This window comes from Salvia splendens, chromosome 7, assembly GCF_004379255.2.
Source record: "Salvia splendens isolate huo1 chromosome 7, SspV2, whole genome shotgun sequence".
In the NCBI taxonomy this organism is placed as follows: Eukaryota; Viridiplantae; Streptophyta; class Magnoliopsida; order Lamiales; family Lamiaceae; genus Salvia; species Salvia splendens.
This window is the reverse complement of record NC_056038.1, coordinates 32,792,513-32,807,787: the sequence shown is the minus strand read 5'-3', so window position 1 is coordinate 32,807,787 and position 15,275 is coordinate 32,792,513. Positions and strand designations below refer to the sequence as shown.

Here is a 15,275-nt window from a genome sequence, read left to right as displayed (position 1 = left end):
AATTTCCTCTGCCTCCTCTTTTGCATGTCTTACTTGTTTATTTCTTCAATTCCTTCAATTCGTATATTATTGATTTTTTTTGCACCCATAGAATTTCGAAGCTTTGAATTCTTTCCGAATTCTTCTGTTGCTATATTTGAATCTTTACTCTTTTGAAAATTCGTATTCTATTGATTTTTTTTGAAGAAGTGAGACTCAAAATGGGCTGTTGATTTTGATATCGAATACTCCAATTTAATTGTATTATTATATTATTATTATTAGTTGATTCAACGGAGGTTTCATGAGTTCTGGATTCAACGGAGGTTTCATGAGTTCTGGATTCAACGGAGGTTTTCATGAGTTCTAGATACTACTACCAATCAGCTGCTAGCTTCTGTACCTTACCCATCAATACTGGATATTCACACACCCTTGTATCAACCTTCTTCACTTCTGGTTTGTGGTTTTATATATTATGCCTTACTGTTTATTGTTTATTTTCCAGTTCAGGTGAATTTATTGTTATTATACCATCCACAGGGGTCATGTTCAGCAATTCAACTCATGTTAATACTGTGCCATTGTATTTGAACTCTGTACCATCTAATGCTCCACCATCTTATGTCTATGCTCAACCATCTGTTGTTAATCAAGGTATGGTTTTCTTCTGTTTTTGTATTATTTTATCTTATGCCTTTTTTTTGAATTTGATATCATTTTGTTAATGCAGTTGGACCCCCTGAACTTTCACCTGCTGCGCATCTGCTCGCTAGAACTTACGAAAACCAGGCTCTTGTATTTCGTGATGAACAAGGACAGGAGAGGGTTTATTGTTCTATCTGCTGTGAGTATGGATCTGGCTCTTCATCTAGAGGGTACGGTTACCACTCTCCTGATGGGAGTAGAAATATCACCGTACCTGCGTATGAAGCTCATCGTGGTACTAAGTACCATGCTAAAGCTGTGATTGCTAAAGAGAAGGGGAAGCAGCCCCTTGAACCTGCTGTGACTGCTCCTGAACCTGTTTTTGGTGCTACATCAGAGCAAGGGTCTGTGACGGCTGTCACTGTTGAAGTCTCTTTGCTTCAACAGCTGGTTACCCTCATGGAGAAGGTGGTCACCTCAGTTGAGGAAATAAAAGCAATGCTAAATGAAAAACAGTAAAGCTGCATCATTACAACTATTTTGTGTTCTATGATATGTCTCAAATTCCTTTTGTGTTCTGTGATATGAATATTTCAACAAGATGTAAGTATCATATGACATAGATTGCTTCATTTCTCAGGAATTATCAATATTTCCTTTAGTCAACTCATTAACCATTGAATTACAGTGTGTACTTCTTTATGTGAATAAAACTGATAGTATTAACTTGTTCTGTCTCATTGAAGAACCAGAGAGTATTCTCAAGTAAAGGCTAATCATCACATTAAACCTCACATAAAAGCAAATCATGGGAGAGAAAAGAAGCTGATATTTGGTGGATCAGAGAGGCACATCAAGTTCTCAAAATGAAATTGGGAGTTCAAAGATCCAGAATAAGAGACCAAGGAAATCAGATTCAATCTAACTTTCCACAGAAAGCAAAAGCAAATGCAATATATAACTTAAACTGATTCGGATCCTATCAAGAATCACAAAAAAAACACATGTTTCTATCAGTAAAGTTTGAAAAAGAAATTTAAATTAAAAGAGAGGCACATTTTGCTTGCAGACGCATCAAAAAAACATTCTTGAAGGGAACAAAACAACGTGGGCAATTGAAGAAGCAGACATACCAAAGAAGTGGCCTCCTCCTTTTGGGCAAAAGGGTTTCTCTCAGAGCTGACAAAATAACCAAGCAAAATACTACAAGGTAAAAGCAGTGATGGAGATTGGAGTGGGAAAGACAAGTATGAGTAAAACTGAAGAAATACAAAGCCTTATATGTACAGTACAGACTTGAAGTAGAAGGTTGAGTTTCATGACTAGTTAACCTTTTTGACTGATTTAATAGATGAAGAGATGGGAACATTGGGAGGCAGAAACTAGGACCTTGGAATATCAATTTTCAAATGGTATGTTTATTTTTTCCTTCTTTGACATTTGCTTTATTTGACATATAGAATTTACAAGAAGTCTTTATTTTGTAATGATATAGATCCAAGGAGGTTCCAATTCATTCACCAAACCTCATTTGGAAGGAGACATCTTAGATATTGGAGTCAATACAGATTGTTGCGACTGCCGGTACAATATATTCCTCTTAAAACTTTTAAGACTATGGTTGCATCAATTAGCGTTCGATATTTTGAAATTTTTGGCAGGTTAATTTTCTTCGACAGTTCTTTCAATCAGTCTACCAAGTAGACTATCTCACTCTTCGACATGGCTTCATCACAATACGTACTTTCTCGGTTTCACTTGCACAATATTTCAGAATGTTACTATTGAATTATCTTGTCACCTTCTTTTGCTATCATTGTTTTTATTCAGGCTCATTTCTCTGAAGGAGATAGCTTCGATTTCCAGAAGTATATCAAGAGAGCACTTGAGAAAGATTTTGAGGTGGCGGTTGGTATGCGGTAATTCTTCTCCATCCAACAGTCATTGCTAATCGAACGACTAGATACGAATTTCATGACTGATAATGCCAGCTTCTGTTTTTCAGCCTCTGGATTTGGGTGTTCTCTGTGCTCTTCATATTCTTCAATGCATACGGTAAGGCTTTTAAACAAAAAACAATTGTACACTGCAAATTCCAATAGATAAAGCTAACATAATTCCCTTCTCTAAATGCAGTATTCCATAACTATGTTTGGCTTCCCTTCATCCCATTAGTGGTAAGATATGAACATAGATCATACTTTGATGCTATAGTAATCCGATATACGGCCTATTAAAAAATGTTCTGTCGCAGATGCTGCTCATTGTTGGCACTAAGCTGCAAGGCATCATGATACGATCATCCTCTACATATTATTAGGGAATATCCTTAAGATATTATTCTATTTAGTTATCTTTTATTTCACCATATCTTTTCCATATCTTTGTTTTCTTGTTCAATAAGTTAGGTATTAGTATCTAGTATTATAAATAGGAGAGATTATATCATTGTATCAATCAAGCAATCAATCGATCAATCAATCAATGAATGAAATATTTTCCCTAAACCCTATCTTGAGTTCCAAGAAATCAAACTATCGTCTCTTTGTTGCTAAGTAGAACACGTCTACCCAGCAACAAATCCGTGATCTTCCCTTCGAAGTTGCCGGAAGGTTGATCGCTAGTAATCGCGAGAGGGAAGACAACGGGCTGTTACGGAGAACATCCGTAACAACTGGTGCTTTCATCCCGTACTCATCCTCCATCTTCGTTCATCTATATTTCCCAAAAAAAAAAAAAAAAAATTCAGCCACAGCACTACCATCACAACCGCATCTAATCCACTCCACCGTACTCATGACGTCAACACACCATGGCCAATATACGTCGGAACTGCCGACGAGGGAGGCGACGCCGGCGCTGTAGATCTGCCCGCCGCGACACCCCAACACCGGCGACTATCGACCGGACCAAAGAGATCAATCCGGGAAGTCTTCTGTCGACCCAATCACTTTAGGGTTTGAAAAGTTGAATGCTCGCTTCGACAACTTGGATCGACGGGTGGACAATTTAGCACGACAACCGTTCAACCGGGAGCCAAGGCAGACTCGTCGTCGCGACAACTGGGACCCACCATGGACCCGTCGGACCACTGCATATCAGCATTCTTCATCCTACGAGCTAGATATGTACTCGCCATCACCGCCCAAGCGCCTGACCTACCTGTTGGGACCCACCTGTCTATCGAGAGACACCAAGGCAACGCCCCTTCAACGAGGTCTCGGTGTATGATCAGCCGTTGGCCCATGTCCCTAACTCACGTCGGAATCAACCTTACACGGCGCGTGACACAGCGGCGCCGCTGTACACCTTTCCCAGAAGGTATTCCGTTAGAGGGCCCGCGTCTCGGCAGCCTCGTTCAGCAATCATAGCGGAGGAACCGATTAATGCAGAGTTAGATCACTTGTTGGAGGTATGGGACAGGAAGGAAACTCATGTCGATGCCACAGATGACCGAGTGAGCAAATTCCGATCATTATCGCAGCCCGATGAGCCAGTTGTTTCTTCGTCGCACCGGACGCTAGAATACCCTCCATCGAGAAATACTATGGCTTCTCGTGGGCAGTCGGGTTTATACCCCAATGTCTCATTGGCTCCACCGCGACACAGCACCACCGAGTCTATAAATCTTAGGCCGGATTTCCAACCACCTCAGGGAAACCCATCGATCCAGCGACGGCCGCTCGTATTTCAGCAATCGGATCAACATGCGACTCGCCAGCCTTCATGTTTGGAATCACCTCTGACAGCAACCATTTCGGCAAAGCAGCCCAACCAAAATTACCAACCGTCGCCGCCGCTGCCCCAATCAGATCGCCAGCTGCAGCGGCCGAGTCCTTTACCGCCTTTGGAGCTGCTACCCTACGCCGCTCCGGGACCTTTCCAGCCCTTGCACTCACTGCCCGTGACAACACCATTTGCGGTGTCTAATCTGCATCCACAAGCTGCTATCCCGAGCTCAATGAAGAAAAAATGGGTAACAAATATACAAGAAGGAGAAGAGATGATGGAGATTGAGAATATTATAGTTGAGTATAAGGCTGCACTTGAGACAACAAAATCGGACCTTATAGTAGAAATGGATGAGCTGAGATTAAAGTCTAAAGAAGTGGGTAAGAAAGGAGATGGTTCTTACACGAGTTTGCCCGTAATGGCTTGTGTCTATATGGATTGGAATGTAGGTGAGGTTACAAGTATGATTCATCGATCAACCTCGCTCGATACCGATGCAAGGTTGATCCCTCCGCGCAATGACACGCCATGTTTGAGCATTCTGAGAGGCGTGAACAAGATTTTCATTTTGGCATGGAATTCTGCCGACAACATTGGGTCTCCTTTGTTGATTTTTGACAAGGGTGAAAAAGGGAGACATTCAGCTGTTCGATATGTGTTTGATCCGGGAGGAGACGCCTAGCTAAAGCTTTTGCTTTCAACTCTCGTCAATGGTTCGTGGTTCCCACCTTGAGGACAAGGTGGATTTCAACCGTGGGGGAGTTGATACGATCATCCTCTACATATTATTAGGGAATATCCTTAAGATATTATTCTATTTAGTTATCTTTTATTTCACCATATCTTTTCCATATCTTTGTTTTCTTGTTCAATAAGTTAGGTATTAGTATCTAGTATTATAAATTGGAGAGATTATATCATTGTATCAATCAAGCAATCAATCGATCGATCAATCAATGAATGAAATATTTTCCCTAAACCCTATCTTGAGTTCCAAGAAATCAAACTATCGTCTCTTTGTTGCTAAGTAGAACACGTCTACCCAGCAACAAATCCGTGATCTTCCCTTCGAAGTTGCCGGAAGGTTGATCGCTAGTAATCGCGAGAGGGAAGACAACGGGCTGTTACGGAGAACGTCCGTAACACATCATTACAAAAATGTGCTTAGACACTAGTGACAAGTCCCATGTAATCCAAGGAACATTGCTTGTTAGACCAGGCGATCACTTCTTCTGGTTCGATCACCCCAGATTCCTCCTCCACCTCATGCACCTCCTCTTGTTTCAGGTACGACTCGTCTTCTTTTTCTTGATCATGATCATCCAGCTACTCTACTTTTGTTCACATCAGATAATGAATGGTTCATCTTCGTTTGCAGAACTCGTTTCAACTGGCATTCTTCGCATGGTCTTGGGTGAGTACCAAACCAGTGATCCTCTCTCTGTGTTTAGAGTTTAGAGAACTCATTCTTGTGACTGACCTACATGTATGTTGGTTGATGGATAGTACAAATTTGGACTGAGGTCGTGCTTCCACCGCAATAATAATAAAACTAAAATAAATATAAATATTTAGAAAATAACGGTTATTCGGTTCTAACCTTTCGGTTCTCGGTTAGAACCGGAACCGAGATTAGCTTAAACTTAATAACCGGAACCGAACCTCAACCTTATTTTTCGGTTTTCGGTTAACTGAGAACTGAAAAAATAAGGTTCGGTTTTTGATTAACCAAGAACCGAGAACAGTTTCCCCAGGCCTAGTATTATTGGACATAGTACGGGAATTTGGTTTAAAAATAAAAACGGGATTAATAATGTGAAAATTGAAGAGTGGTATAAGTGATTTGATTTAATAATGGAAGAGAACGTGCAGTTAATAATGCGATGGCGGAAGGGAAGGGCACAACTCACTCACGTGATAAAAGTACAACCCATCTTTCTCGTCGACTACGCGGCCTGTCCCCAGACATTCCTTGCCCGTTCGCAGCGGTTGAGGTGGGACCGAACGGTCATGGCCGCATCATCGGCCTTTCTAAGAACCATTCTTCCGTGTGTCAAAACCAACACGTCGACCATAGTTCTCATAAAACTCATTAGTATTGTCCAATGTTGGAAACCTACTATCAACAAATTAAATGGTTTGAGTTCGATAGGGCAGTCTGGTGTATTTAAATCTAGACTGTTAAAAACAAAGCAAGTAAGTATGATGAGGCAAAATAATAGTACTACGTAAAATACAATAAGTTGAGATTCGTAGCATGGCAAATACAACATCAGGTCATATAAGATTACTACGCATAAACCAGTCATAATAGTTACAAAATGATGATCGTAAAAGAATCATACAAGTGCTATGAAATCATGCCTACAACTGATATGATCATAGGTCATACTAAAGGTAAAATCGAAGCATACCAAATAACATATTATAACAAGACTATAAATGAGTCATATAAGTTAAATGACAAAATGCTTAAAACTGACAATGATCATTGGTCATACAAAAGAAGGAATAGAGCATAACAAATGAACGAATCCCTCAAGATCAAATTGTCTAATCCTATGATTCAAAATCGGAGCCATCGATCTTCTAATCATAAGATCAAATCACCTAATCTTATGGTTCAAAATTAGCCTGTATTTCTGGATTTAAATTCATTCTTGTTTAGATCAAAATCATATTGATACATATTGATAACTTTATCTCTATGCGATCATAAAATATGAGTGGACATATAATAAATATTATCGGTATATTAGTGTATTTGTTTATCTTTCCGTTTGCTTAACTTATTATGGTTAAGTAAAATAGAACAGATTCCGAAAGATAATGATTTTGCATATCATTTTAGTTATTATTGTGACAATTATCATAGCAATTAGAAATACAAAGCAACGAAAGTTGCTTCATACATAAATCAAAGCGTAAACAGAAATCAGATTTTTTTGTTTTATCCAAAAATATTGGAATCAAACTTTTTTCTGTAGAGGTTGACTAAATATTTACTCAATCATTATTAAAAAAAAAAGAAAAACAAAGAGAAAAGGAAAAGGAAAACAGAAAACTAAAATAAAGTGAAATAAAAGAAAGAATCATCTGCCCTTCCCTCTACCTCACTATTGTGGTTCAATTCCTGCACGAAAAATCAATCGAAATCAAACCATGGCTTCTCGCGACAAGAAACCCTCAAAACCCTCCACCAGCCGGACCGGCGGTATTCGGACTCTCTCCGACCTGAATAGGCCTTCGGCTCATGACCCCGACAGTGATTCCGATGGACCTCAGGAATACTATACCGGCGGGGAGAAAAGGTCCCTTCTTGTGATTTCCTATTTTTCCAATGTTTGCCCTAATTTAAAATTCTTCCTACTTGAGGGTAATTAGCTGTGGCTTCGAATTTACGCTTGCTTTCTCATTACCAATTATTGGATTTTAGATTTTAGGGCGCTGTAATGTTTGTGAATTTCGTTCAGACGTCTGTACTTACACCTCAACAACTTATTTTGGGGATTTTTCTCTCTCCATCTTGCGTGTGATGATTGGTAGCTCTGGTGGTGGTGGGATCTGTTATTGTGGTTTAGAGTTTTATGCTGCATTTGATGGTGTGATTGGTGTCAATTCATTGTATCTTGAGTGCTTAATCATCCTTCTTTCCTGTAATGCTATGGTTGGTAGATTAGTATTAAGGATAATAAGTGATCCCTTGTTGGATTCCTGAGAGAAGCCAGTCACATCACATGTATGTGTATGTGATGTCGACTGATAATTCTACGAGTTTCCAGGTTGCATGATCTGATCTTGTAGCTTGTGATCAAGTTCAAGTTTGTACTACTTGTTCCCCCTCTATTCAATAACATATTCATAGTTTGCTTTGTTCTATTTGGAGAAAAAAGATTTCATCTTTCACTTAGATATAGTTGGAGACTCTTCATCTTGCTAATTATTTTATTTTCAGTGGTATGCTTGTCCAAGACCCGTCCGAGGGTAATGACGTTGATGCAATTTTTGACCAAGCTCGACAACTGGGGGCTACACAAGGGCCAATGGAGAATCTTCAGCCATCTTCGAGCTCAAGAAGCTTTGCTGGGACAGGAAGGCTGCTTTCAGGTGAAACTGTGCCAACTGCTCCACAGTAGCCTGAGTCGGTTGTACACAACATCGTTTTCTGGAGAAATGGTTTCACTGTTAATGATGGCCCTTTGAGGAGCTTGGATGATCCTGAGAATGCTTCATTTATTGAGGTAAGAGGGTAAATGTTTTTAACATTTTAAAGGGTTAACGGTAAGGGTTCAACTGGGAATTGGGTGGTCGATATGCTGATACTTCTCTGGGAGCTCTTTCTTGGGATGCCCTTATGATTGTGCGTTACTCCTTTTGTTATTGCCAGTTTCTCGTAATCACTGAGAATGGTGGTATTATACATTTATACTTGTATCAGATTGCACACCATGAAACCATTCCATTCCACATTTTCAAAGTAGAATTGTAAGATTGAATTATAGGATTTCATGATGTGTGAATGACTATGCCATATGTGCTTTGTTGTGATGATTCTTATTTGCAGAGCATCAGAAAGTCTGAGTGCCCGAAAGAGCTGGAGCCTGCAGACAGGAGATCCTCTGTTCACGTCAATCTTATAAGAAGGGATGAAAACCGCCCTGTAAGTGCATTCTCAGTCCATCTTATAATCTCCATGCTCTCCTTCAAGCACATCAATCTCAAACTTGAATTCGTTAAACAGAGGCCTATTCATCTCTCCCCCACACTTTTCATGACTCCTGATCTGCTAGCATCCTAAGTGCTGAAACATTTATGTGCATGTGAAAGTGATTGTATGCATCAAGGAAGATGTTCTAACTTGTATGTTGTGGCAGGAACCAGAAGTACGCAGTGTTCCGTTTCAGGGAGTAGGCAGGACTCTGGGAAGTAGCTCGGCAACCGTATCTGCCCCTGATACAACTATTGCTGCTCCCCTCCTGAGTGCCCCTGCCCCTTCAGAAGGCCTTGTGGTAGATAAATCACTGCCATCCACTTCGATTCAACTTAGGCTTGCTGATGGAACTCGAATGGTTGCACACTTCAATCACCACCATACAATAGCTGATATCCGGTCTTTCATTGATTCATCTCGGCCTGGGGGCACACGGTCTTATCAGTTGCAGACAGTCGGATTTCCTCCCAAGGTCCTCACCGATCTCACCCAGACAATTGAGCAAGCAGGGTTGTTGAGCTCGGTCATTGTTCAGAGACTCTGAGAACCCCATGGTATCATCGTCAAGCTTATAGAATGGTGTTTCTGAAAAGAACAAAATATTCGGTTGAATCTAAACGCATAAAAAGAAACTCTAAAGCCTGTTGCCTTGTTTCGAGTAAGGATGGCCACGACTATCTCTGCATACTGTGTTACAGTTGAAGGATGATGATGTTCTATAATCGAATTTGACTACTGCATTCGTCTTTCATGGTTTTCATTATATGTAGTACGTCTTATTCCCCATTATGATGATGTCATTCTTGTTCATAACTAAGCATTCAGTTTATATTTTATGGTGTTCCTTGTATACATTTAGAATAAAATTAAGCCCGAGTTCTTACTATTGAATAGAGATCATAGGGAAGGGTCTAATTTTTTAGAGAATGAAAATTCATGATTCGGCTCCACTAAAAGATGTCTTGGGCTACCTACAGGTCGTAGCGCAGTTGGCAGCGCAGGGCTGTGGTGACCTTGAGGTCACGAGTTCAAATCCCGCCAACTGTTGGGAGACTTTCGGTCTTAATCCCTAAACCCGGTCGTACAGGATTAGTTGGATTCCTCCAAATGCAGATTTGGTACGAGAATGCAGATTCGGTACGAGTTCAAATCCTGCTAACTATTGGGAGACTTTCGGTCTTAATCCGCAAACATGGCCGAACAGTCGGATTCCGCCAAAGGTAGATTCGGTACACCTGTGGTCGTAAAAAAATGTCTTAGGCTCAAAATAAAAAAAAATGTCTTAGGCTCAAAATAAAAAAAAATGTCTTAGGCTCAAAATAAATTGCTAGAATACTTTGTTAATCATAGGATTCACCTTATTCTAATTTACTATAAAAGAAGCTAGATAAAACATGCAATTTATTGAAGTTAAAATATAGTACTACTCCGTAATTCATAAATTATGAAAACATGACGCCTTTTGAATTTATTATTTGCATTGTTGGTTTTATTTTATATATTTAGTTTATTTTTAATTTATTAAAAAATATTATTGAAAATGGTAATACATAACTATAGATCTATATCCCTATACTCGACTGTTATGTGTTATTCTAATATGGATTAATTAATTGTAAAATATTGGCTTAGTTTTAATCCACTAGCATGAATTTTGAAGTCAAATTATAGGTATAACTCAATTTATTTAACAATTATTTGAATTTGTTAAATATTATTATTAAACTTAATTCGTAAGCAAATTTGAAAGTTCTATTTGTCTAATATACTAATTCAATTTATAATTTTCATTCGGTTTATATGAACAGGTAAAGTTTCACATGGAACCAGGGACTAAGCCAGAAATTCAATTTAGCAGGAGCAAAAATAAATACTCCCTCCGTCCCATAGAAATTGGCCCTTTAGGGTTGCACGAGTTTTAATGCGTAATTTGGTAAAGTAAGAGAGAAGGAGAAAAAGTAGTTGAAATTGTGTAGTGGATGGTGGACCCATAAATGAAAAAGTAAAAAAGAAGGAGAAAAAAGTTACCATAATGGATATGTGACTATTTGTATGGGACGGACGAAAAAAGAAATATGGTCAATTTCTATTGGACGGAGGGAGTACATGAAGAAATTTTAGAAGTTTGAGGTGGAACATTTACTAAGGAAATTACACAATTTTAAAAGTTCATTAACTCCGTCCGCGAATAGTAGTCTCGGTTCACTTTTTCTATAAATGGTATTAGGGTCTCACCTTCCACTAACTCATTCCACTCACATTTTATTTAAAACTAATATATATAAGTGAGACCCCTAGTCCACTAACTTTTTTCTACCCACTTTTCTTAAAATCCGTGTTGCCAAGAAATAGGACTCCTAATGACGGACGGAAAGAGTATAAATTAATTATATTGAGGTCGGGAATTGCCCCTTATTCCCTCTAAGTGGATCCGCCCCTGCATGGAACCGACATATTATGAAATCCAGGGAGATAATTTGCGATAAAAGAACCCTATAATAACTAATATGACTTTTATACCAATGATTTACGATTACTACTTTTAATTTTTATTTATTTATTTATTTTTGTGTTTAAAACCAATCGTGCCATATTCAGTGGGAGAGATTTCAGAAAGAAAAAAAACCCATTAAATTAGCTAACATTTCGGAATTTGAGATTAAATTTGCTGATCTTTTGGAATATGAGATCGAGATATGTGTTTTTCAGAATAAGGAATATTCAAGTTTTTCTTTTTTTTTTCTCTTCTTTTTGAAGTGTTGGCGGATATATTGTAAAATATATCGCCAACGCTTCAAAAAACATTCGTATTGTTGGTGTCGTAACTAGAATTAGAGGACTTAAATGGAAGCGTCCTATAAAGGTAAAAGATTAAGTTAATTTTTATAATTTAGGAATGATTTCTTTTGCGTCCTAAATTATCATTTTTTTTTTAAAATTTTCAAGCGCAAGTCATTGCATCTCGAATTTTATGTCCTTAAAAAACAAGTTTTTGTAGTGAAGGATAATGTTGTTGTTATTGTGCTTGAATCTACTAATTAATAAATTAAGAAGTTGCAATTGCATGGATCTATCACATCTCACAACTCAACTCACAAGCTCCCCTAACTAAAAAAAAAATGCGTATATATACAGCACACATGCATATAATAATTGTAAAGAAATTTAGTGTTAGTAAAAAAAATTGTTGATTGAAAATATCCCTAACTAAAAAAAAAGCGTATATATACAGCACACATGCATATAATAATTGTAAAGAAATTTAGTGTTAGTAAAAAAAATTGTTGATTGAAAATATTGTAGTGTATAAATAGATGCAATAGCAGCATGAGGGTAATATCTTGTCCAAATCTGGAACAGCAGAATCAAAATACTTAGAATTTAAAGAAATGGGTAGATTTATGGAGTATAGTTAATGAAAATGAAGTGTAACAGCAGCGTTAGCGTTGTTGGAAGATGCAGGTTTCCAATGCCGTCTGTTGTTTCAGAGCACCTCCTCTCGTTTTTGCCGGCGGCGATATTGGCTCTGACCGCCGCTCTATCTCCGGCCGAGAGGGAAGTCCTCGCCTACCTCATTTCCCAACGCAAGTCTACGCCGGCGGCGGGGGATGACCACGCGGCCTGCTTCAACTGCAACTGCTTCCGCTGCTACATGAGCTATTGGGCCAAGTGGGATTCGTCGCCGAACCGCCAGCTCATACACGAGGCCATCGACGCATTCGAGGAGAGCCTCAGCCGGAAAGAAAAGACCAAAAAGGAGAGGAGGTAGGGCAAAAGCGTCAAACTCCCTATTTTGAATGAGCCCCAGCATTCGGAACCGAGTTTGACCGATGTTGATTTCTGTTTCGTTGACTCACACACGGCGGCGGAGAGCGGTGGTGGAGGCGAGCAGGAGGAAGAGGAGGAGATTGTTATCACGGAGGAGGAATTCGATAAGGGTTCAGTGAGGAGGTTTGTGAGTTTTGTTGGAGATAGGATATGGAGGATTTGGGGTTAATTTTTTTTTTTAAACACTAATTTCAAAGCTTGGTTTGATTTTGTTGATGCTTTTGATTTAGCAATCAATTCTGTTTTTGGCCTGTGGTAGGTGTAGCACTTCATCCTCATCTGCAAAGTAAATTAATATCAGTAGCCTACCTTAATTAATGCCTCTCTTAATAAATGTTCAGATTGAGAAATTTGCAATGCTTTTGGTTCCCAATTTTCATCCAATCCATATCGTCTCCTTCTTGGTTGGAATTTTATCAAGTTGAGTGACATATTCTTGTTGCCTTCTCGCTATCATCTCTAGAGGTCACCAAACCGAACCGGCCCGGCTGAACTGGCCTGGAACCGTCACCGGCGGTTCGGAACCGTGAACCGGAACCGCGGAGACGGTTCGGAACCGGGACAAGGTTCGGCGGTTCCGACGGGCCGGTTCAGGGTGTCAAGAAATGAAGAACCGTAACTGGCGGTTCGAAACCGCCGGTTCCGACAGCTTTTCAGGCGGCAGGCGGTGGCAGGGCGGTGACAGGCGTAGGGGTGCAGAAACCGGCGGTTCCACATATGATTGTTTGAACTCTATTTTGGAGCATATAGATTATTTGATTGATTTTTTAAGACTTATCCTGTTGCTGATTTATATCTATCGCATGCATGTTGGGAGCAAAGCATGAGTTTGTTTAAATTGTTTAAAGGTTTCAAAAATGCGACTGTTGAGTTATCAGGTGTTTATTATTGCACATCTGTTTGTGTTTTAGAGCATTGCATGTGTATATCACTTGGTTTTAAGACGACTATGAAAATTCCGTTGCAAATCCTTAGTTGATGTGTGTTTTATATTATATGATTGACAAATGGCTTAAGTATTTCAGTGAGATTCCAACGGTGTTTTTGATTGCAAAGGTTTTGGATCCGAAATGAAAATTAGTCGGTACCTTGAAGATTTTAGAATTTTATTACAACAATTTGAGTTCTATTGATCTTCAACCTTCGTTCTTTGCAATTTGACACCAATGACAATGAGGACAACAACATACGTTTGTCCGAAACATTTCAAATAAACCTCCCCAATCTCTCCGTCATCAAACATGCATTTGAGTTTGAGTTGCGAACTCTCTTTGCCGAATACGAAGCCAAGTACAACAGTACCCACCAAGTGAGACAACGACCCACCCCTCAACAACCACAGAGTTTTGGGTTCTTTCAAGATGATGACCCCGACGCACAATCCCTGTTGGCCGACCTATACTGTTACACCACCAGCGGCAGTTCGTCGGCAAGGACGGTAAGTGAGTTAGATTTATATTTTGACTCACGCTTTTCTTTGAATGAAGATGAAGGTCCCGCTCCCAACCAAATCGACGTCCTCGATTGGTGGGGAACACATGAGAAAGATTTTCTCATACTTGCATCAATGGCCAAGGAGATTTTTTCAATTCCGGCTTCCACTGTAGCCGTTGAGTCCGCTTTTAGTATTGGAGGCAACGTCTTGGACGATAGAAGAAGTAGACTATCCGCCCAAAATATGGAAGCCACCATGTTACTTGACGATTTGTGTTCGGCTGACATTAGAGACCAAGAGCTAGATTGGAACACCCAAGTACAAACCGATCAAGACTACTACCCCGACGAAGAAGAACAACAACAACAAGAATGAAGTGGAGTGGGAGGTCTACCGCCGATTGCCGAATAGGTAAGTAAGGTAAGAGAACTACGTGGACTTTGATTCCATAATGTAATTGAGCATTAAGAATACGTAGGCAACCCAACTTAAATTTTAAATTTAAGTTGGGCTCAAGTCATTTTCCTTTATTTCTTTTTTTTCAATTGTTTCAACTTTAAAATATACAAATACAATTATATAATTGTATTTGTATATACTCTAATTAGTGAAGAAGACTTCTCTATAAGACTAAATCCGGGAGACTTTTGACAATTCTACTATGATTGTTGATGATTATATTAAACTCAACAATTAAGGTTGAATTACTAAAGGTATCCTCAATTTAGTTATTTAGAAACATCTCATTCGTCGACTAAGAGTATATATATTATATATAGGTGTGTGATCAAATACTAACTTCTTATAGTAATAACTAATACCTACATATCAATATTGTATGTTAAAAATATCAACATATATATATATATATATATATATATATATATATATATATATATATATATATATATATATATACTATCTATTTACATTTATTGTTCT

General features: G+C 38.9%; 1 protein-coding gene and 1 pseudogene across 1 annotated transcript; both read left to right on the top strand.

Moving 5' to 3' along the window:
* The first annotated feature begins 7,420 nt into the window (after nucleotides 1-7,420).
* Nucleotides 7,421-9,936, top strand: LOC121740767 (annotated as a pseudogene).
* Nucleotides 9,937-12,491: 2,555 nt separating this feature from the next.
* Nucleotides 12,492-12,839, top strand: LOC121810759. Its single transcript, XM_042211496.1, has one exon. It carries the CDS (start codon nucleotides 12,492-12,494, stop codon nucleotides 12,837-12,839), a length of 348 nt encoding a protein of 115 aa, XP_042067430.1.
* The last annotated feature ends 2,436 nt before the right edge of the window (nucleotides 12,840-15,275 follow it).